The 23,720-nt window shown below is 38.8% G+C and overlaps 1 protein-coding gene across 1 annotated transcript in view; it reads left to right on the forward strand.

Moving 5' to 3' along the window:
* The first annotated feature begins 523 nt into the window (after positions 1 to 523).
* Positions 524 to 23,720, forward strand: part of LOC121651722 (acid-sensing ion channel 1-like) — a 54,644-nt gene continuing 31,447 nt past the window's right edge. Inside the window, exons 1-2 of the mRNA XM_042004124.1 lie at positions 524 to 1,650; positions 8,801 to 8,996. Of these exons, the coding sequence (XP_041860058.1) occupies positions 1,289 to 1,650; positions 8,801 to 8,996 (558 nt within the window). The 5' untranslated portion in view covers positions 524 to 1,288. The remainder of the gene's footprint in view (positions 1,651 to 8,800; positions 8,997 to 23,720) is intronic.

The raw sequence follows: 23,720 nt of genomic DNA on the forward strand, positions 1-23,720 counted from the left end.
ATAAATGTATTGATGCTGTTGGAATGGGAAGCTTCTTGATTACTTTTTAACCATCCCAGAGAGTCATTTAGCTTTAACAAGTCAGCTTAACTTTGGTTTTGAGATTAAGTAAAGGCTGTTTTTACCGCTCATGTCCCCTGATGAAAGAATAATGAGATCTTTTTACATTAAGGAATTTATTTTCTGCTCTGGTGTCTGAGGTGTTCACAGCAGTTCTGCTTTTTTGGTTTGACATTTGAGAATTTGTAGATTTGAACAATTTTCAGATGTGCCTTGTTATCTAAGCTGTAACACTACTTCAATAAACTGAATTTGTCCTTTTAAAATCGCAGTTTGTCTTCTGATACCATCTATGCTGTTCTTAAATAATTAAAGGAAATGTTCTACTTTTTAGGAACATGTGCAGGGCAAGTCATTCAGGTTTTTTTTTTATTAGAATGACTTTCATATTATGAGTACATGTAGATAAATTCAACAGATGAATCAGTTAAACAAGAAAATGTTGAATCATTTTCTGTCTCTTTATGTGAGCGGGAGGCTGGAAGACATGAACGCAGCAGTAAGTCACAGGTGAGCAAAAGCAGCGTCAGTCCGCTGTCCTCTCCTCACCTCCGCCGCAGCTGCTGCTCTCAGATCGACACTTGCACACACACGCACACACACACAGAAGAGTAGGAGAAACCTCACGACTCACCACCGACCCAGTCCTTCAGAGAGACAATCCCCCTAATCTAACCTGTAAACCTGCAGATACAAAGGGACGTGCGTAAAGCGGGGCGACAGAGCAACTCTTAATAAACGCGCCCAAGTGTCAAAAAGGATTTCTTTTTTCTCTTCGAGCTCCGTCGTTTCCTTCTTGTTGGCGTGCAGGAATTGTACGTGCTTCCGCGACTTAAAATCGGCCAGCAGATAACAAGCCGATTAAACATTTTGTCTTTCCTTCTTTTTCTTTGTCGCTCTGCAACCCAGTGAGGAGCCAGCACAGTGATGGACTCTTGCTCTGGCGTCTCAGTTGTGCTTGCGTTCGGGTCACGCTGTTCTTGCATGCCCGCTCTTTGTGAAAGGCATTACTTGTGCGCAAAACCCCCTGCTGTTCTGACTTTCTAAAAGAGCAGCAGATGCACAAAGTGGTTTTTTACAGGGTGCGTGAGTGATGGCGACAAAACCGTGTCAGGTCAACGAGTGGCCATCTGTACGTTCACACCTGTTTGGATGCATGACAGGTGAATGAGTACTTTCTCCGCGAGTGTTTTCAAACTGTTTTCGGACTACTGTCTGCACCTTGACAATGGATCTTAAAGTAGAAACCGAGGACATGGACTCAAGCCAACCTCCATCCATAGAAGTTTTTGCGCACCGGTCGACTCTACACGGAATCTCCCACATCTTCACGTACGAGCGGTTCTGCGTCAAACGCTGCCTATGGGTCGTTTTTTTCTTGGGCTCTCTGACCTTTCTGCTGTACGTTTGCGTGGACAGGATCCACTTTTACCTCGAGTACCCACACGTCACTAAACTGGATGAGGTCGCGACCCCGATCATGACGTTCCCCGCGGTCACCTTCTGCAACCTAAACGCATTCCGCTTCAGCCGGATCACGCGCAACGACCTGTATCACGCGGGAGAGCTTCTGGCCCTGCTCAACCAGAGGTAACCATTGACATCACGTTTTAAAAGTGTGGACTGAAACCCATGATTAAATGGTGTTTCTGAATCTGTTTGGTCCTTTGAAAGCCATTCTCCACCATTTTACTCCATGACATGTTTCTGGGTTTCACTTTAGTTAACTTGTTATATGTTAATATTTTTAATCAACACAGTTAAGAGTGAGTATTGTACTTTTGACTTTGCTAAATGGATACTATGCAGTCAGTTAAATTGAATACATGCATGTCAGCTGTAAAGGCTGCTTACAAATTAATAATTATTTAATAATTATATTTAAATTAGTAGAACTTAAATGACTGATCAGGCTTTTTCTGAAGATATTGTTACCTAAATTCAGGACTGAAAACTTCATTGGGGTGATTTGGTCTCGTTCATCCAACAAGCCCCAGTTATTCTACCTTTTGAGTTATACGGTGCTTAGAGAGCAGGCTCATCTGGCTTGAATTAATTATCAGCCATGTCCAGCTGTTTTGTTGGTGCAGCTGAAGGATCTGGATACTGGAGCCTTAGTAGCTGTCTATGTGGAGAGTCTGCTTCCTGTGATTACAAGTGAAATGGCAAATGCCATGGGCATTTTTTGTCATTTATGCATTTTATATTCTCATGTCTGAGACTTACGCAGCATTGCAAATAAACTCCTTTCTTGTGCATTTATATCTATGTGTTTCTAAGATGTTGAAGATGTTAAAAAAAATGTTTTTAAATTTTTATTTTAATAAAAGAATGTCATGAATAAGATATTCTCAGTTATAAAGACCATGCAGTGTCTTTCCAAGATGCAGAGGAGAAAAAGAAAGCTCTCACACCAAGAGGCAGGAGACTGACTAATCCTCGGTTTAGAAGGTTTTTTTTTATTGCATGCCCTGTGGTGTTGTAATATTTTTCTAAATGTCAACTGAGGCCGCAACTATAAAGCAATTAGCAAAATGACTTTATTCACAGTGGTTAGTCCTTAAATATATTTCAAGAGAATAAGGTGTCCTAGTGTGTGATCTATGCTATCAGCAATACTGAAGACTAAAAGCTCAGAGCTCAAATGAAGTGAACTTGTGCTGCCAGTTCTAAATGCATGTTGCTAATCAAACCACTTCTAACCTAAATCTTTAATGAAAACCTTTGAATAGTCTCCAATAATGCAGGTGCAACTGACAACACTTGCTGTTTAGATTTTTCAGACTGTAACACCTAATCTCAGATCTAAGTCAGCATTTCAAAAAGTTGAACACTACAGCAAAAAGGAGGTGAAGTTTCCCTCTCTGTCAGGACTGCACTCATCTCAACAACTATTACACTCTAAAGCAGGTTTAGTGCTCATTATCTTGCCTCCCTTGGCAAGGTAGAGAAGCAATGCAATGGTACACTTAGAGGGTTACATTCCCTAGTAAGATATGAAAGTGCTTGTGGCATGAAATCCATTTAAGATTGTTCTCCGCCCACTTCTCATGTTTGGAGTCATTGGTCTGGGAAATGTCTCGTGGCATGATATTTAAGCTGCACACATGCTGACAGGGCAGTCTCTGCTGTTTTTGTATAAGCTTGCACTTATGGGACTTCATCTCATAAGTGCCATCTTGGCAGATTTGTCCAGTATTCAAACAGTGAAGAGTCAAAGCCTCTCCTCAATTAACATCTTTCTCATTTCAACAAAAACAGTCTCTGTCTCTGTGTTTATGGGGGATTCGACTAATGGTAATGTCAGAAAAATCTTTGACCTTATGACCTAATTTTAAGACCAGAATGTGGCTGCTTATTACTGATCTATTGTTAAGAGGATTTCAGCTGGACTGTTAGATGTCACTTTTCCCTCCTTGAAGGTGGAATTAAAAGGATGCTTGTGAGTTTGCTGTTAAGCTAGACATGTGTAATAACACGTCAAACTTTACCAGCTCTGAGTTTAATAAAGCAAGCTACTGCACCACATTCGTATTCATGTAGTCCATGAAAATGCAGGGGTTGTATTAAATTTTCCCCCAAAAGATCAATAAAAGTCTATATTCATATAACAATACCTTCATATAAGAAACTTCTGAAAGGACTTTTATTTGAGGCAGTGTTCAGACAAAAAAAGGAAAACTCCAAGCAATCAGCTCTTTGGCGAGTCCATTAAAATGGTGACATTTTTTAATAATAGCATGGTGGGAGATCACAGCAAGGGTAGAGAGCAGGAACATTTACAGCTATTCTCCTCTCTTTTAGTGGAAGGCTGTGTGGTCAGATTTTTGTGAGCTCCATTAACTGAAAGTAAGTTTCCCAGTGCCAACAATAATGCTGCATGCTATATGTGGGTTCTCCATCTCCCCACTAAGTCACTCACCAGCCTTTATTCTAGGCGTAGCGTTAACAAAGAGTGGCAGGTCAAATGCAGAAATGTAACTGAAAACCAAACTATCAAAGTGCAGTGAATGTTATTAATTAAAATTCAAAACTTAGTGGCATATAGAGAGCGAGAGAAAGAAAGTAAGAACTTGCCATTAGTGTTAAGTGTAAATTATAAAACACAGACATTTACTGATAATTTAATGGAATACTTAATAATTTCAAGTGATGCATAAACTCAAATTCCACCCATCCATCCATTTTCTTTACCTGCTTATTCCAACGCAGTCATGGGAAACTTAAAATACTGTGTAATAAAACTGTAATCCGGTCTTTTCTGAAAATATAAACTTAATACAATATCCAAAATGTGGATATTTCATACTTATATTTAGAGCCAAATATAAAATGTGAAGGGTTTGTATAATGACATTCAAAGATGACTCTGTGAGGATGCACACAATGGTTCTGTTTCCTATAATGACTATAATATCAATGTTTCTGATCATCCAGCCTAGTATTAAAAGAGTTCCTACTGCATGCACTGATCATAATTGTATAGCAGATTAATTTATTTAGATATTTGAGTTTAATGAGTGTGTTTTGTCTTTTACTTTCTGTGTACATGCAACCAAAGCCTATGCACAAATAACAGGTTAACACTCCTAAGACTACAAGCACATTACACATAGAAACCAGACAGCCTTTGGTATATATTCATATCCAGATATCTGTTTAGAAATGACTTTACGGACGATTCTGTCTCATTTGGACAGCAGTGTGTCATTTCACAAATGAAGTAACGACCACTTGTGATCCAGTATGAAATAGCCTTGAAAGCTTAAAGCCCCATTAGACAGTATGGCAAATTGTTGCTCTTCAGCACAACCTACAGTTTAAAAATGGAATATCACTGTTATAAAATTGAATCATATTCTGGCCCCTGCCCATGGACCGACATACAGGTGACTCTTTTGACATGGCGAAGAAGCCAGCAAAACATGGATAACAACCAGCAAAAGCCTGACGCAACAAAGTATGTTAAAGCAACACTATGTAAATTTCTGATATAAAAATCTGTTCTTCTCACTTGTTTGATGGTAAATTGGCATTGGCATATACATTTGTGGCGCCAATTATTGCCCCGCAGTGTTCTGAGGGTGAGATACAGCACTTCATAACTTTTCTTCTTCTTTTTTTCTTTACATTTGATCTATCTGAATGTGGTAAAAGGACTGCAAATGAACAGAGAACCTTTGGAAAGGTTTGTAAAATGTGTACAAGCTGTCCAAACATTTTGACATGAGAGGAATTTATTTTTATGTTAACAACCCTGAGCCCCCACCTTATCATGGTGGAGGAGTTTGTGCGTCCTGACGATCCTAGCGGCTATGTTGTCGGGGGCTCATGCCCCTGGTAGGGGCCTCCATGGCAAACAAGTGTCTAGGGGAAGGACCAGACGAAGTGCGGCTCAAATCACCCCTATAATGATGACAAAGCAAGGACCAGGGTTTCTCTTGCCCAGACGTGGGTCACTGGGCCCCCCTCTGGAGCCAGGCCTGGAGGTTGGGCACGGAGGCAAGCGCTTGGTGGCCAGGCCTTTGCCCATGGGGCCCGGTTGGGCTCAGCCCGAAAGGGTGACATGGGCCTTCCCTCCCGTGGGCTCACCCCCTGCAGGAGGGGCCATAGGGGTCAGGTGCAGTGTGAGCTGGGCAGCTGCCAGAGGCGGGAACCCTGGCGGTTTGATCCTCGGCTGCAAAAGTTAGCTCTAGGGACTTGGAATGTCACCTCTCTGGCGGGGAAAGAGCCAGAGCTGGTGCGTGAGATTGAGCGGTTCCAGCTAGATATAGTTGGACTCACCTTAACACACAGCTTAGGCTCTGGAACCACTGTCCTTGAGAGGGGCTGGACCCTTTTCCATTCTGGAGTTGCTCCCGGTGAGAGAGGCCCCCCGACTTGGCACCTGTAAGTTGGGGTTTACCTGGACGAAAGGATTGCCTCCCTCCGCCTTCAGGTGGGGGGACGAGTCCTGACTGTTGTTTGTGCTTATGCACCAAACAGCAGTTCAGAGTACCCACCCTTTTTGGAGTCCTTGGAGGGGGTGTTGGAGAGCACTCCTTCCGGGGACTCCCTCATTTTGCAGGGGGACTTCAATGCTCACATGGGCAATGACAGCATGACCTGGAGGGGCTCAGAGTAGAGTTGCTGCTCCTCCACATCAAGCGGAGCCAGATGAGGTGGCTGGGGCATCTGGTCTGGATGCCTCCTGGACGCCTCCCTGGTGAGGTGTTCCAGGCATGTCCCACCGGAAAGAGGCCCCGGGAAAGACCCAGTACACGCTGGACGGACTACATCTCTCGGTTGGCCTGGGAACACCTCGGGATCCCTCCGGATGAGCTGGTGAATGTGGCCGGGGAGAGGGCAGTCTGGGTTTCCCTGCTTAGGCAGCTGCCCCCACGACCTGACTTCGGATAAGTGGCAGAAAATGGATGGATGGAAAAATGGATGGTTAACAAAGAGGTTATATCTTACATATCAACTGATGAACATATTGCTGCTCTGATGGGATATTTTTAGCTACAACACAGAGAGTTTAAGTTAATATCTGGAGTTTACAAACATATTTCAGAAATTTCATTATAAGAATCAATCATATCTTCCCCTTTGAAATACAACCCACACAGAGCAATGACAGAATGTTCATGATCATATTCTTTTTATGATTAAAAACCTACATATCAGCAACTTTAGCAACAGAGTCAATCAAAACAACTGCAACACAGAACAAGTTAGCTAATCAATTACATACTGATAGCAACAAGACAGCTGACTCTGCACCCATCCTATTTTTCCTCTGAGCTCTCTCCGATTGTACAGAAATTTTGTTTTACTTGTTTCTCATGAGACCCAGTTTGTATCCAAACAAACACATAGACTCCATTGTTTTTGTTTGCATGTACCGAATGTTGGAATGCTGTATGTGTCCAATTTTGCAAACCAGCATCTTTTTGCACCTGCAGAGCTCAGAACTAGTCACCTACTACAAATATCCTCTGTACAGCATCTGCATGGAAAATCAGATACATGTACTTGACCCTGCATTGGACTTTGCCAGTATATGACCTTCAGTGTGGTTCAGAACACACTATGATTATGTGTCCCTCACTTGGTTATATTGGGGTTCAGATGATTTCCAAATGTGCTTTGAGTAATCTAAAATAGCTTTAGTGCATCTTCAGTGCATATCTATACTTCGAGCTGTCCACTTGTGATTCGGATCACACAGAACTCCGGTTCCTGGTGTGAACATGACCAAAGAGTTTGCTATTAAGAGGTTTAATTTGTGAAATAGCTGATATTTGCTAATCAGCTTAGAATGGCTTTGACAAACTAACTTTGAAAATACAAATGCTCCACATGACAATGTACAAAAGCACGATGATGGTATAAAAGGGATTTAAATTGCAATAATAAACCAAAAGACAAAGAGAGACCACAAATAACCAATTCATTTCATAACTGTGCAGATTTGGGTCCTTCTCGCTGCTTGTTTAGCTCCAAATATCCACTTAGTTCTATATGTTTATATTAAGCATACAGACAACTTTGCAGTCCAGATTAAGTGTACATGCTCTCAAACAAACTGACTGTGTTACTGGGCGCTGGGATTCGGCACATTTAATTTGGAAAAACTAAAAGGATCATATTTTATAGAGCTAAGTCTCAACTTTAATTTAATCAGGCCAAAAAAAGGAGGGTGTTCAGAGGTAATTAGACACTTGGCTGCTGAAGAGATTTAGGCTGCAGTTTGCTCTTACATCATGGTTAATAAAGATTAGAATTGGCTCAGAGTTGTTTTCAGAGTAGCTTGATTGAGTTGGAGTTGTCTGTCAATACTAGGAGTCAATATATCTGAAAGGTGGGGCAAGTCTAGTTTTTTTTTTTTTTTTTTTTTTTATCAGTCTGTGCTGTTAAACCCACTATTTGGCCCTCCCAATGATGCTGTTAAAACATGTAAAATTAGAAACCAAATGTTAGCAGAGGACTTCAGTTTCGTCCTACATGTACATATTGGATTAACTACAGATTCAGAAATGTGAGGACAAGTGGCTATTTGTCCTTGTTATCTATGGTGGATGTGCATGGTGCATGCTGCTTCTGACACAGTGTCGGCTGGAAGAGGCTGGAAGGTGGCTGTGTTGAGATTTAAGGTACTAGGTGGTATGCTGGCATTAACTGCTGATTTCACTGATGCCAAAAATCCTATTACTTGTTATCATTCTGTATCTCCATCCTTTAATAATTTAGTTATAAAAAGTGTTATTCTACTTAAAAATAAAAATGAAAGTAAACCAAATGTCTTGTGGCAACAAAAAGCATTTAAGTGTTTTTCTCCTGGAGTGTGTAGCCTGGAGCTTCTGCCAAGACAGTGATCAGATGTCTGGGCTTATGGACCTGTGTCTGAACTTTAGTAAGTGTACAAATATATATTAGACTCTGGTAATGCCAGAGGGAGTAATACCAAATGTCTCAAAGCATAATACATAGTTTTAATTTTCTGTTTTCTGTTCCTTTTGGTTAATTTAGGACTTTTAGCTTTGGTAGAGAGTCAGAAGTTAACTGATTAAAACTCATTAAACCTTCCTGAATGTTCAAAAGCTAAAAGTCATTCCTTTTGAGGTGGACTTTTTTCATAAGGCAGTGATGATTAACTCTAAGGAGGTACTGAAAATTTATCAGCCCATACTAAACTACCGGGCATCAAATTTGCATTTGAAATAAAGAGAACATCTCTCTCTTCTAATGTCTTTGCCAGGTATGAGATCAGGGATTTACACCTTGTAGAAGAGAGCGTACTGGAGAGCCTGAAAGTCAAGGCCGACTTCCATAATTTCAAGCCACGACCCTTCAACATGCGAGAATTCTACGACCGCACTGGTCACGACATCAGTGACATGCTGCTGTCCTGCCACTTCCACGGCACAGACTGTAGACCAGACGACTTCAAAGTGGTAAGTCTTTTCTCAAGAAGATTTAATTAGACAGCAGTCTGTAAACCCAGGAAATAAACCATAATCACTACGTAATTGGAGCTTTTGGATTTTAGAAAGTATTTGGATACTGAACATTTGGCCTACGTCTCCCTTGTTTATGAGCGAATCATTGTTTACATCCCACCAAAGCCTACTCAAACCTACAAGCAGAAGCATTAAAAACCTTTGTCAAATATTACTCTTTGCTCATAAATTGTGCACATTACACTGCTATCTATTTAAACTGACCAATAAGAAAATAATTATAGTATTATAGGATAAGTTCTGCATTGTACTGTAATTTTATTCATACATTCATTCAACCTATATTTATACATAAGACATCCTTGAGGAGCAAAGTGCATTTTTCCTTGACATTGAGTTAATTACAGAAACAAAGTGAAAAACAACAATCAGACTGTAGAAACTGATTCAAATTGTGACACAGTCATGCTGAAAGTACTCAGATCACAGCAACAGCTGAAGTCAGCACCTCAGATGGTTAACTGATGTGTAGCCACTGAAATGGAAGTGATATTACAGTACATTATTAATGTCCGCCCACACGGATATCGCACCAGTCTAAGAACTGTACTCTGAACCAAACTGACGGTGGATTCAACCTAAAGTGAATCTTAGGATACATGTTTGGCCTAAAATGCATGATGGTTAACAACTTTGTCTCACTGCAGGTTATAAACATGTCACGTTATGTCAAAACTTCATAGAAGGAAAGGTGGGGGGTGCAGTTGCTGTCCTACACCTGCTCCTATTGGAAACCACCTGATTAGCTAACATCTTCAATTTTCACTGACATTTAACATTTCATATATTCATATTCACGTTACAGTTATCTCTGCCAAACATTGTTTGTACAATGTGAAAACAAATTGTTCCCACAGTTGTTCATTATGAAAGAATCTTTTTTTATTTATTTATTTTTTTATTTATTTATTTTTTTATAGTATCTCACCCTCTTTGTGCTCCTTGAAACAGGGTCATCTTTGCTTCTTTTCCAGTTTCATTTTTAGTTTGATGCTCTAAATTATTCAGAAAGATGTAAGAAAAGAAAAAAAAATGATTTTTTTTTAATGAAAGTCACCCTAAAGTCACCTGCTGTTCATTCATTCAACTTCATCGCAAACAAAAAACAAGAAACAAAACAGGATTATCTATTAATGGAATGATTTAAAGAAAGATGAACCCCCCCACTGAGCTAACCTCTGTGTGAACTTTAAGACAAGGCATGTGGTTTCCTGACCTAAAGATAGCTGCTGCGTTTGTTTTTGTGGTGCTGGGTTAAATCATCATGTTTGTGTGCGGTGGTTTGTCTTTTACCGTTGATGCATTATCAGTACAAAATTATATTTACACTCCACAGATCAATTATTCTTTATATGCTTTTTAGACGTTCACTTTCAGGTGTGTTGAGATGAGTCTGCAAATAAATATGTTTTGAATATTTGCCTACATGTCCTAGTTTTAATGTAAAACATTATTTTGAGCGGCTTTATTTACTTGGTTTTGTGTACATTTGTAAAGAAGGGGTTCATTATTCAAAGATATCCTCTGAAATTATACCCCTGTGCGAAAGGGATATGAGGGAATGTGTTTAAGCAGTTCACGACATTATTGTGTTTATGTATGCCGAAAGAAGCTTGCCCTGAGGGAGTGGAGTTGCTTGGTTATAATATATCTGCTGTAAAACCCTACTTTTAAATGACATGTAACATAAATGTATGGTATGTAAATATTTCACATCATTAAGAGGCTAAAGTACATGAACTGGCAGATTGACTGTTTATTTAAAGGTGAAGTTGGCGCATGGAGTCAGGAATAAACTATGTGTATTCCTCTTTTCTCTTTGCTTATCCTAAATGCGCTGTTGCCTGGTGTTGGATTGTGTTATAATTTTAATATTTTGTTCCTCCAATGTGCATCATCACAAAACAGTTTTTTGCAACCACTGATTCGCTCATTTTTTTCTTTTTCATCTACCTCGAACTGCACTGTTTGTCCAGATTCCTACAGGTGACAGCTCTTTAGACCTTTTCATGTACTGCTGTATAGTATTAATTTTAGTTCTAGGGTCACATTTTCCTTTCTCACATTTCTGTGAGATCCACGCAAGGAAGTGAGATAGAATTACACATATTTTACAACTGCCACATACAATAGAGAGCTCTGCTATCTGAACTGGTATCAAGGGACAAAAGGTTGGATTGGTGCAGAGGCAGTTGTGGAATTGCATTAGTTATTTCTTAGCAGAGGTATTTATTCATGTAAATGTATTTGTAAATCAGGTTATGCTGTGCACATCTGGAGATAATTTATTTTCTCTTAACTGTTAACTGAGGGACTTCAGAACATGTTTCCTGTGATTTCATACCATTTTTAGTATAGAAAGTGTGACATTGAGAAGAGAAAATATGGACCAAATTCAGTTTAGCTGCTTCAGTCTGAGGGTCCTGCTGCCTTGCTGCTACAATGTCATGGCTAACTGGGTCACTTGCAGAGAAAGGGACCATTGCTGATGTTGTTAGTTATGCCCGTGATTTTCAAGCATCAAAAGTCTGTTAAGATATTATAAACAGGTCACCTTTGAACTTGCTTTTAAGTTTCACCAAAAAAAACAAAAAACAAAAAAAAAAAAAAACAAGGCCTTTAATGAGTTTGTTTTCATCACAGTGAGAAATATAATTTTCCACAGCCAAACAGTCCCTTGCTGGGAGGGGGAATATTGCGGTTTTGTGCCACATTAATGATGCAGTAGTCGCTGGCTGAGCAGAAAGCCTCATCCTTAACCTCAACATTGCATCATGAATTTTGCGTTGATAGGATTCGAGACAGCCTTCTGCTTGTGAGCACATGCTTCCAAACATTTGATTAGTTCTACCTCAGTAATTCTTTCCAGTACTGGAATATGAAATGCACACACATGAATTGTGCAAATTGCTGTTTGGTGAGTGTGTGTGTGTTTCTGTCATCTGAACTCTGATTCCCACTGAAGCATCTTTCTGACCTTTCTGTGTTTCTGCAGAATTGAGGAGGATGGATAATTTATGCAGCGGTTAATTTATGTAGCACACAAGTCCAAGGCTCATTCTAAAACTACTGCCTCTAATCCTGTTTCATCTCTATCTACTGTAAAAGAGACTCTTTGAAGAGCAAAGCGGACTCAGAAAATTGCATATGGCCAGAAAATAGTGACAGTAAAAAAGGTATTTCCCCTGGAGAGGTTTAAAACCTTTATTTCTCTCCGACCAACTTCCCTCTGTAATCTACATCACATCACAGGCCCACCAAACTGTAAAGTGCTTGTCCTTTGAAGGCAGTCTTTGATGCACGGCATTGTTCATCTTTTCATTGTTGCATTGCAGTGTTTGATGAATAAGGAAAGCAGTACATCCCAACTGACTGACCTTTGTGAAATAATCTAATTAAGGAAAGTAGATGATTAAAAATTCTTCCGGCATTTTGTGATTTGTTTCTCAACTGAATAAACAGGATAATGTATTTTCAATAAACAATATTTGATATAAACAAAATTATTCTGTACAATATCTCCAGGACCCCCCTTTTTTCCAAATAATGGAGCACAGAGAAGCTTAAAACTAAACTGTCATTTCCTGCCAGAGAAGCACAGAAGGTATTTTTAGGAAATATTTCCTCTTCTGTTGCAAAATTGTTCATTGTAATGACGAGTTACCCAAAGTGTTTGTATTTCTTTTCACATTCAAGCTTCTAACAGTTAACAAAACATTTTGTTTGATGCGTTTCTAAATTGTTCCTCTGAGAGTTTTAATTTAGTTTAACTTAAATCTAAGACGTGATGTTTTTCTTCTGAGGATTACACTGATATACTTTTTCATATCTGTAAATATGAAGCTGCAGCCAGTGTCAAGTTAAGTCAGTGTAGTGGTAAACATGAGCTAAAATATCCTGGCTAAATAAAACCAGTGAAGCAGAACTTTTAGATCTCACTAATGTGCATGCTAAAACATGCTAAAGGAGATCATTTACCATTATATAGAATATGCTTGTGTTTAGCAACATCCTAAGGAGTGAGTTAAGAAAATGACTGTAACATTTTAATTACTGACCTTTGGAGATGCTTTTAGGGGGATTCTGATTTCTTAGGAAAAAGTAAGCCTAGCTGGTTTCTAATAATTATACCAAATTATACCATTTAGCTGTTGGAAGTAGTCTCTTATGTAATAGATTTTTCAAATGTCTAACTTTTTGCTGTAATCCATTATTTCTAATCAAAGCTTCAATTGCAGACAATCAGAGATTAAGACGTTTGTGACAATGTAGTGTTTTTCCCTTCATTTTTACATGTCATTCCTCATTAACCAGTAAGTGTGTTAGATGGTGAAACGTAAGAACAATCACTCATGTGGATTGTAATGGAATTTCTTCACTCAGAGCAACACTTCAAAGATAAATGCTCCAGCAGTTATAACAGAGTTATCGAAAGCTCCCAGAGCTCCTCCTGTGCTCCTCATCATTTGAGGAGAATCATCTCTGCTAATTGGACTCTGAGGTATTCCTGGCCTAGACAGCAAACTGTGTTTATTTAAAAAAAAACACTCACCAGTTAACTCCAGTAAAGGGAAACCGAGCGAGAGTCTTGCTCTGACAAGAGCTTCCCTTGGTTGGATGCTTGGCCCTTTTTTTGTTTTTCAAAATCAGACATTGACAGCTCTAACCCAGGAGTAGATGTGTGTTCAGGTGCTCCCGGCTCATTGCTGTCATGACAGTTGTACTACAATTTCTGTTCTGTGATTGCTGCTGTCATGTCTCAAGAAGACAACATGCATTTGTAGATTTTGCAAACAAAATGTAAAACATGTTGCGCCTCATAGACACAGGCAGCCTGCAGAATTGCTGCATTTATATAGTATATCATTTGCAATCTGTGCCAGGAGTCCTGTGACAAATAAAACTTTTAAGAATCTTTTCTAATGTTTTATTCTGCTCCCTATAAATTGTCTATTTCTTAATTATATTCTTACCGAGTGTTTCCCAAAGCATTACAGTTTTAGAAGCAATCTACACAGCTGCATAATGCAGCAGATGTTAAGTAACTGTCATAATAAATAAATGCATAAAGTTGACTTAAGGTTGATTTTCTTAAGATGCTTTCTGGAAGTTACTTTCACATTGTGTTGGCATCAACTGAAACCACTGGTTGGTGGGAGAATATCTGATACTGGGAATACTTTGAGAAAGTATGTGAACAGTATGTTGTTTTTAACTGTGGAGGTGACTGAAAGTTTACTTTGGACTCTAGGATTGGAGTTCAAAGATCACACACATTTACTGTGTCTGATTAATCATTTTACTGCTATAAAGTGCAAGTAGTAACAGTCTTAAACCCCAGCCTATTGTTTGGAAGGTGGCTCTGTATGTTAGATTTCTGTGACAACTTGAGCTGTGTTGGGAGTTGGACATAACCAGACCTTTTTGAGGGAGTCAGCCCACCTTCCTGTTGGCAAGAATATACAGAGGCTTGCATTTCCTCATATTTTAGGGCTAGAGGGAAGGATATGAAGCACCGTCATCATCCAAATTGCTCAGCAGCTTTTGGGTCAACACAGCTGTTCTCCACATCCTGGCTCCTGAACCTGCCACATGTTCCTGTGCTGAGCTAGCAAACTTATGCACCTCTTGTGACAGTGTTATGCTATATTTGTCTCCCAGCCTCTCCCTTAATTCTTAGACTGTTTTCTTCATTCTTCGTTCATCGTAGCTCCTTTAGCAGGCATTCTTCACATCAGTTCCCATGGGCATGGTGATGCTCATTATGTTTTCATGTCATGGTCTTTCCTCTTTTTCTATCTTCCTTTATCTACATCACTCTCACGCCCTTTGCTTTGTTCTTTTTGCTCCTGCAATACACTCCTTTCACTCCCAAATTCATCAACCTTGACTTTAAAAACAGAATATCCATGTTGATATGTAGAGTTTATATAGATATTTAGGAAATCACATGTTAGATTTATTCCTACATCCAACAACAGCACTGTGATGAACTTATGAACGCCATCAGAGTTGATTAATTAATATTTGCCTCACAGTGCTGAACAAGAGGTATTTAGTGCTGACCAACTGCAAGCACTGATTGAGGGGCTGTTACACCATTGCCCAGATCGCCAGGTAAAAGCTCAATGCTCATAACAGAGTGTAATCTTGTATATGAAAGCCATCTGTCAGCAGTGAGACTACACAACAGAGCAAGAGAGCAGAAGTACAACCTTACTGCATTATTTTAAAACCAGGATGTTAAATTGCAATCCTCCTCTCAATCTCTGCATATTGAACCCCACAAACTCATCATGTCTACAGCTTAGAGCATAGTCTTTCACAAAGCCTGGATATCAGGGTGACAAGACCCAGATAGAAAAAAAAAACATCTCACAGCTTTATTGTACAACTTGTATGTTTTGCACAACAGATTAAAGTAGCTGCTACCCATTGTGATGTGATTTTATGAGTTGTTTTAGCATACTAATTTCCCTGCCATTCTTTTTAATGGCCTGCTTAAAATGTAACACTCATCTAAATAATTCCAAGAAAAGAAAATCTCCCCATCATAAAGAGATTTCTTATCCTTTTTTGTTACAGTTAAATAGTAGACACAATGTCTTTATAGCTCCAGTTTAAGATGGATCTGTACTATCTCAAGCCTGGGAGGGGAAAGACTTTTCATGAAGACATTTCAGACTGGGAAAAAAGGACAGCGGGGCTGAAAATAGCTTGGGCTGGCTGCAATGCTGTGCACATGGTTTATTTATTCTATGGATTAGTGCAGGTGACTTAAAGGCCGGGTTCTGTGTGGACTGAAGGCAGGCTTGGAAAAGCCTAGCTGTGACTGCTGGATGGGCTGAGGAGGGGGAGCCTGAGGAGGACGGATGTGGCACTTCAAACTGGTCTGACCCCAAATCAAGTAAACTGTGTATTTTCAGAGGTTTCTGTTCATTGTGACTGAGAGGCTAGGCACTATAAAATACATAATGACTATATTTAGTTAAGTTACTACTGTTTCATTCATCATTCTTTGCCATGAGAAGTTCAAGAGGGGTCACAAAGTCATGAGGCTCCACTGTACCACTTTAAACTGACACGACTGCAACCAAGGATTTTTTTTAATTAACAGTTTTGATTTCTCTGCCCTCACATTTTTCTTTCACCTCCTCATTGAAAGGAGCTAAGATTTGAAAAAGCAGTGTGCATGAGAGAGGACACACATGAGCATAATGAAAAGCATCAAAAATACACTTGGGTGTGCAGGGAAAGGAGGATGAAGCTCATCAGAAAAGAGCATGACAGCTTCTTTTATCTTACACATATAAAAAAAGCCCATATTGTAGACTAAACATATGTTAGAGCTCACAAGTGCTGGTAATGTTCCTCTGACAGAGACAATGAACTACAGTGGGAGCCTGTAACATAGCTCTAGATGTGGCACTAAACCTCTGCCACATCTCATATTTACCTGTCATTTTAAAATGGCTCCAAAGCAGGATGTCTCATTTTATTAAATGCCTGCTACTTTAACTGCTCCTGTCTGTTGCTCACCTTGTCCACTTACATCTGAGATGAGATTAAGACCCAAGCAGAGGAGGCAGGGAGGAGAATCAAAGATGTACAAACAGATAAAGGAAAGTGTCTCTTACAAAATAGAGTAGGAAAAAACTTCAATAAAAACCCCAGACCATGATAAGTTCTAACCTATTACATTTGAGAAATATCCTACTCCAGAACATCTTGAAGTTTTCTGTTGTTGTTGTTTTTTAACTGCTTGCTTGACTAAATAAAAATGATGACTATAACATACAAGATGTTGTGAAAGATTAGGTAAATCTTTGGTGTACAATAAGCAGAGGTGGTTGTGGCCCTTTGATACATTTCAGATGTCTCTAAGTTGATTTTTCTGTTCCATCAGAGACATAAAATCTTCTCACATTTGATAAGTCAGCCATGGAAAGTACCAAATACCCTATGATATTTCTGCATCTTTATTAAAACAGGAATTTGTATACAGAGCTTACAGTTTAAGTGGTGATTTTACCTCAGTAAAGGATCTCAGTCCAACCAGCCATGTTAGTACCACACTGTTTTAACCAAAAAAAAAAAAAAAAAAAAGGGGGTCATCATGATGTGCAGATGTTGCTCTAACCCAGTGAGATTTATATTGAATTAAAATCAAAAGCTTGAAATGTCAGAATGAATCAAAATCACAAATATTTTTCACTTGAAGACTGATTCTGCAAGGAAAGCACAACATATGGGATGTAATATTCCTCTCAGTTTAGATGTGATACTGTTTTAATAAAGCACAGTACAGACGTATGAATGATTGCTAACAGAGACAAAAAAAATGAAGCTATGCAACAGAATTTAAAGTGGATATGCGGAACCTTTTTGTGGTTAAAGCAGATCATTTTAGTTTCATTCACAGGAACGCACAAACACACATAGACAGCAGCTCAAAATAATCATGCATCATCAGTAAACATGCATTTAATACAAAGCTGATTGATAGCAGACAAGCACTTCACATGTAAACAATTAAATAATCCTGCCATGGTACAAACAATGCTGTCAGAGACACAAACAGACAATGAAGAGAAGAGAGGTGTTTTCTTACACTCTGTCAGATTGCCCTGCTTTCCTGTCTTTCTCTCTCTGTGTGTGTGTGTGTGTGTGTGTGTGTGTGTGTGTGTGTGTGTGTGTGTGTGTGTGTGTGTGTGTGTGTGTGTGTGTGTGTGTGTGTGTGTGTAAACTGCACAAAAACTGTGTACAGACAGACGGAGTCTCTGTGTGTAACGAGGTCGGAGAGATGGACGCAGGGCAGGACAAAGTGAGAAAGGACAGATGGGAGCAGTTGTAGTGACAGGTGAGGATGTAGACTATAGCCTACCAAACACTACGCAGACATGGGCTCTGAGTGAGGCAAGGGCAAAAGGATGAAAGCAGGGGGAGTGAAGAAAAATGAGCCGGAGGCATGTTATTTATAACAAAAAATGAGGCTTATAATGAGAAGAGTTTAAACAAGGAGCATTCTCTCTACATGTCTTACACTGACACGGCTGTAATGAGTCATTTTTTATTAATATGCGGGAAAATCGCCTCCAAATTGACTCTTTCCTTGTAAAAGGTTTTAATTACTGATGGACTGAAAGCTGTTGGGTAAAACTGAAGAACACATAGACACAAAACCACAAACCTGAAAGCAGATAAAATGCTTCTGCAGGAGGCAGTTGCAATCACAACAACTGCAGCCTCCTGGGAGCACAGCCAAGAGACTGATTAGTATTTCCTGAGTGTGCCATTGCATTTTTTATTTATTTATTTATTTATATCAACCTCAGAGTGGCATTTCCATCGCAATTACTGAGCTAATCAGTTAACCAGTGATGGCTGTGCCTGCAGCCTGCAGCCTGAGTTCAGGCAACGTTTCTCTTTGTTGTTTTTCTTTTTAATGTCTCTACAACAAATAATAGCATGTCTGTGGAAAAAAAGAAGCAGGAGCCAGAGTTTGCTGGCTGATGGAAACCGTTTCCTTGCTAGCTGCTAGCAAGGCTTGTGTGTTTGTGGAGGTGTCGTATTGTTGATGGGTTGGGACCTGGGCACCTCTGGATGCTGGAGTTTCTTGAAGGATAATGATTATCACATTGTGTGTTTACACCACTGAATGCATTGCAGGCCGATGGGAGAGAGGGGAAGCTAATAAAAAGACATTACAGGTAGATAGGCTGGGGGGAAAAAGGAAAGAAAACTGCTTAAGCAAAAAAAAAAAAAATCTCAACTTTGCACATAAACTTAATTTATAATTTCGGCTAAGAAAATATGAATGACTTCCTCGTCTCAATTAGTGCAACACGGTTCCAACTGCTGTATGTAGTGTCAGATTAAACAGAATTGAAGCACTCTGTATAGATAACAGCTCTTGTGTGAGCTTTCCCTCCCCTGCTGAAAGTCGTACAACTATTTGTCTTTAACTAGCTAAGCTCTTTACTGCTGCTAGGGTAGTCACAACAAGACTCACTCCTCAATTTCTTCTTATGAATCTTCTTAAATTTCTTCTTAAGTTGCACTTGAGAAGTTTTTTGCAAAAAACCTCAGAACTTCAGATTCATGAACATGTTCGTAGACGGCAGATTTGTTCGTATCGTTTATGTACTTCTGGAAGGCTCTAAATACTCTGCAGCACTGTAGCACTTTCTAGTTTTAATTATTTTATATTTTTATGCATGTTTTTGCATACTTTTTATGACTGTTGTAAAGCACTTTGAGTACCATTTGGTTATTGTAAAGTGTTATACAAATAAAATTTTATAGATGGATTGATTGCTCTTGCCTCTTAGATTGGTGAATACCAATCCCTCGTAAGTTGAAACAACTGGCCAGCTGGCTATGCTTTGCATAGGTTAATACCCAAAAAATGCCTATAAAAGCTCATGACTTACAGGCAAACAGACAAAAGAGAAACAGATGAGTAAAAATAAACTGAAAGACAAAATGATAAATAAATACAAAAACAAAAATAAGATAAGATATAAAAGATGTTCAATGAAGTCTGATTTTCCTCATTTTAAAGTGTTCACTTAATAATAAATAATAACATGATGACCTAAAAATGATGTAAAAACGGCTTTAAATACAAATGGATCATTAATTACTCCTGAACTTGAACAGCTACAGCCTACAGTTTGGTCCCATGAGTGCGTCAAGATGCACATCCTTATGGTGCCGTGGCTAAAGGGGAAAGTGGTACACTGTAAAATGAAATTTCATTACATAGCCTTCTGTACCTTCTGCAGTTTGTAAAGCAAATTTCCACCGGATGTGGCGTCATTTTAAGATTTGTTTCGCCTATAGAGCAAGTGGTGCATCTGATAAATTATCCATGTGTCTGATAGGTGTTTTTAGCCAGGAAATACCTTAGATTTTTTTTAGTAAAGGTAATTATTATAATAAAAAGACACAGTTGTAGGTAATTTCAATCATTAAAGACCACATTCAGCAGTCTTGGAAGTCACTGACTTGGACATTTATATTGATATTCTTGTGGTTGACGGAATGGAGCTGACGTGTGCAGTCTTTTGAACTGATGGTCTCAGGAAGACCAGCAATAGAATTAGATCCGTCTGGACTGCGACTTGTTCCTGAATGAATGAAATTGACGAAAAAAAATGTCTTGTTTTCCCTTGAGGGAAATTATAACATTTGGATTTGCAATGTTGGTATTTATTTTAAATAATTTTTAAATGTTTATTTAAAATATTTTAAATGCTTTAAATTTTTAAGCATTTTTGTACTTGAATGGTTTGTACTTCAAGTTATTTAAAAATCTTTAAAAAAACACAAAACATTACTGTAGTTTTATTATTGGATTTTAATGAACAGAACAGTAGAAAAAAAAACCAAATGTTGATTTTGTTCAAATATGTCGGCTTTCAGATGTCTGTAACAGTGCTCCTGAGCGTTTGTAGGATTTGTTCTTAGCTAAAAGCAAATCTAAGATACCAAGATTTTAGTGAATCTTGGTATCAGTTTTCATAAAATGTTTGTAAGAAGGATTTAAGAACAAATTTCTTCATAAGAATGGTTGGTGAATGAGGCCCAATTGTTGTTATCCTGCCCAACTTTTTCTTGAAAAAGACATTTTTAATCTCAGCAAGATTTTCTTTCCCTTACAGCTGCTCTGATCAATATTTACATTGTGCAAATCAGTCATTCATAATATCAATTTGGTTTTTAAAAGGAACAAATCCACAGTTTCTCACAACGCTGCTAAACATCTTTTACTTCATTCTCACTGTTCTCACCAGTGTTATCTCCAGCAGAGCATGCAGCTTCTTGCTGTTAATTTCTTTTTTAAATACACTGAATATCACCAAACCATCACCAAACAACAAAAAGATGCATTTAGCTATGAGCTGGTGACTTTAGCAACTATAAGGAGCCAAATGTTTCCATCAGGAGTTGATATGATGCAAAACAGCTACAACAGTTACTTGAAATATTTTACCTAATCTGAAACCACTTCAACATTTTAGTTTATAATGGTAGCATGCAGGTGGGGGAACCAAAGAGTCTGAGCTCAGACAAACCATCTCCTATGTCTGTACTACACTTGAAGTTTTGCTCATCCTTTGTCTGTCAGCATGAACAAATTATTACATGAATAGCATGTGGACAAACAATCAATCAGCACAGTTTGCTATCAAAGTTCTGCAATCACTGCCAGAGGGTTTTCCTTTTTTTCCACGCAGCTGACTCGCTTTGAACACTTGACAGCATCAGCATGGAGTTATCAATGCCCACACAACGCACCATCAGTCAGTTGCTGATTTTTATTTATTTTATATATACATATTTTTTTTTTTTTTATCTAGAATTGTACTGTCAAGTTATACTATTTCAGCTTCATCAAATCATTCAGCACAAAAAACGCCATGGAAAAATAACCCCATTTTATAAGCTAATATTAATTATTATTTGATGACATCCTTAAATTCTGGCACATGTGAAGGTCTTGATCAAGTGAATATTATACTCAGATTTAGACTTGACAAGTACACTAATTAAAGATATAAGTGGATCATATTTCAAGTGGAGTGAAGATTTTTTTTTTCTTAACATCAAACATATAAGAGGATAAGGAAATGTTTTTCACCTTTCACACAGAGTAAATATGATTCTTAAATTATCTCTTTGTTTAATAAAATGGATTGAAAGCCATTAGTCATGTTACTGTGCAGTGACATCAGATAAAACAGGTATTAACACTTAATAAACGATGCTCAGACAATGAGCCAGGATAGAGGACATCAGTCACTGCAGCATGTGCAGTTGTATGAGTGTGTGTGTGTGTGTGTGTGTGTGTGTGCCTGTGTGTGGCCTCACTTGGGAATGACAGGTTTATCTGAAAAAGTACATTGATTCAGTGTTGGTTGTTTACTGAGTGTTAGTTTCGCCGCTGCTCTGATAAGTGAAGTTTAAGCTGCAGCTGAGTTGTCAGATGCTCTCTCTCTCCCTCTCTCTCTCTCTCTCTCTCTCTCTCTCTCTCTCTCTCTCTCTCTCTCTCTGTCTTCCTTTTTTCCCTTCATGCCCTCCAGATGACAGGGACACACCTGTTTAAAGTAGCAGCAGCTTATTATGCTCCCCCAGTCTTCAGTGTCTGCTGCCTGCAGATGCTCTGTCTGCCCCACAGGGCCCCACTGGTCTGGCTACTCTCCCACAGATCCACCTCAGTAATGCTTCTGGGCTCAATTACAGGATAGGAAACACATTTTCAAGGGCCAGATAACAAGGTTGATGTATCAGTGTGTCTCACCTTCTTAAATGCTAATGTGATTCTAATGCAGCTTTAAAAACAAGCTGTTCTCGTCTTCATGGTGATGCTTTTACATCACTGAGTTGACATTCTCCCAAACTGACCAGTAATTTCATAAATATGAAAAAAAAATCTAATATCTGATCCAACTACTTTTCCGCTATATCTGTGAATCATTTCATCACCTACACTTTGCGATTGTTGTCAATAGAACAGAGAGTTTCCTGCAGCAGTTCTGGGTTTAGTGTAACATCCATCAGAATTTCAACATGTATGGATTGCTTGGGACTGAACTAAACCAACCATCATGGAAAAAAACAACCCAACAGAAAAGCAATATTCCATCTGGGCTTGTTAATAATAATAATAACTTTGCTTTGTATAGCACCGTTTTAAACATCCAAGGTCGCATTTTACTGTGGGGTTACATAAAAGACACAGACAAGACTTAAACATAAACAAAGTCCAAAGAATAAGCTGAATTTTTAAGCAGTGGCGAACAGATGGTGTTTTAAGGAGTTTTTTTTTTTTTTTTAAGTATCCAAGTTGGATGTCAGTGGGTAATGAGTCCTAGAGTGTTAGGGCTGAACAGTCTGGTATGTGGGCTGGGGAGCAGGCCAGAATATGGGAACATTTCGTGTGTGGCAAGAAGAGGTGGTACTGAAGGTCAAGTCTGTGAAGTGATTTGTATGTGAAAAGGAAGTTTTTGCAAGTGAATACGGTATTTGATTAGGAGCCATTGAAGATGAGGGTAGGAATGTGATTGCAGGACTTTGTATGTGTGGCAATGTGTTGGAGCCTGCCAAGGGTTTTACTGGGCACCCCATACAGGACCCCATTATAGTAATCAAGGTGGGAGACATAGGCGGAATTCCCGGGAGGGACACAGGAGGGAACCCCCCATAAAAAAAAAATTGTAAACAATGATAACTATTTTAATTATAATAATGTTCAATATAGCAATACACAAGCAGTGCAAATTATAAACATAAAAAGTCTTTCTTTTTTTTTAAATTGTTGAAAGATCACCCTATTCCCCAGAGTGGTTTGGTCCACTTGCTGTTTTTTCAACATGTGGGGCTACCGGCAACTCCTTATTTCCATTTTTCCCAGTATCTCCCAAATTAGTAATTTACTCTCATCAGCAGGGCAACCCCTTGTCTCTTAGTCCCTTTGCAATAACTAGCATAATAAACAACTGGTTGTGTCATGTTAAGCTTGAGAGCAACATGAAAAGGGAGAATTTAATACCGGATTGATAATTCTTCCCCGAAACTTACTTTGCTGTTGTTGTTGGGAATAAAATCCTTTCTATTAATAATCTTGACCCAGTTATGTCAAATGTCCCGGTC

The sequence above is a fragment of the Melanotaenia boesemani genome, chromosome 13, assembly GCF_017639745.1.
Source record: "Melanotaenia boesemani isolate fMelBoe1 chromosome 13, fMelBoe1.pri, whole genome shotgun sequence".
NCBI lineage: Eukaryota > Metazoa > Chordata > Actinopteri > Atheriniformes > Melanotaeniidae > Melanotaenia > Melanotaenia boesemani.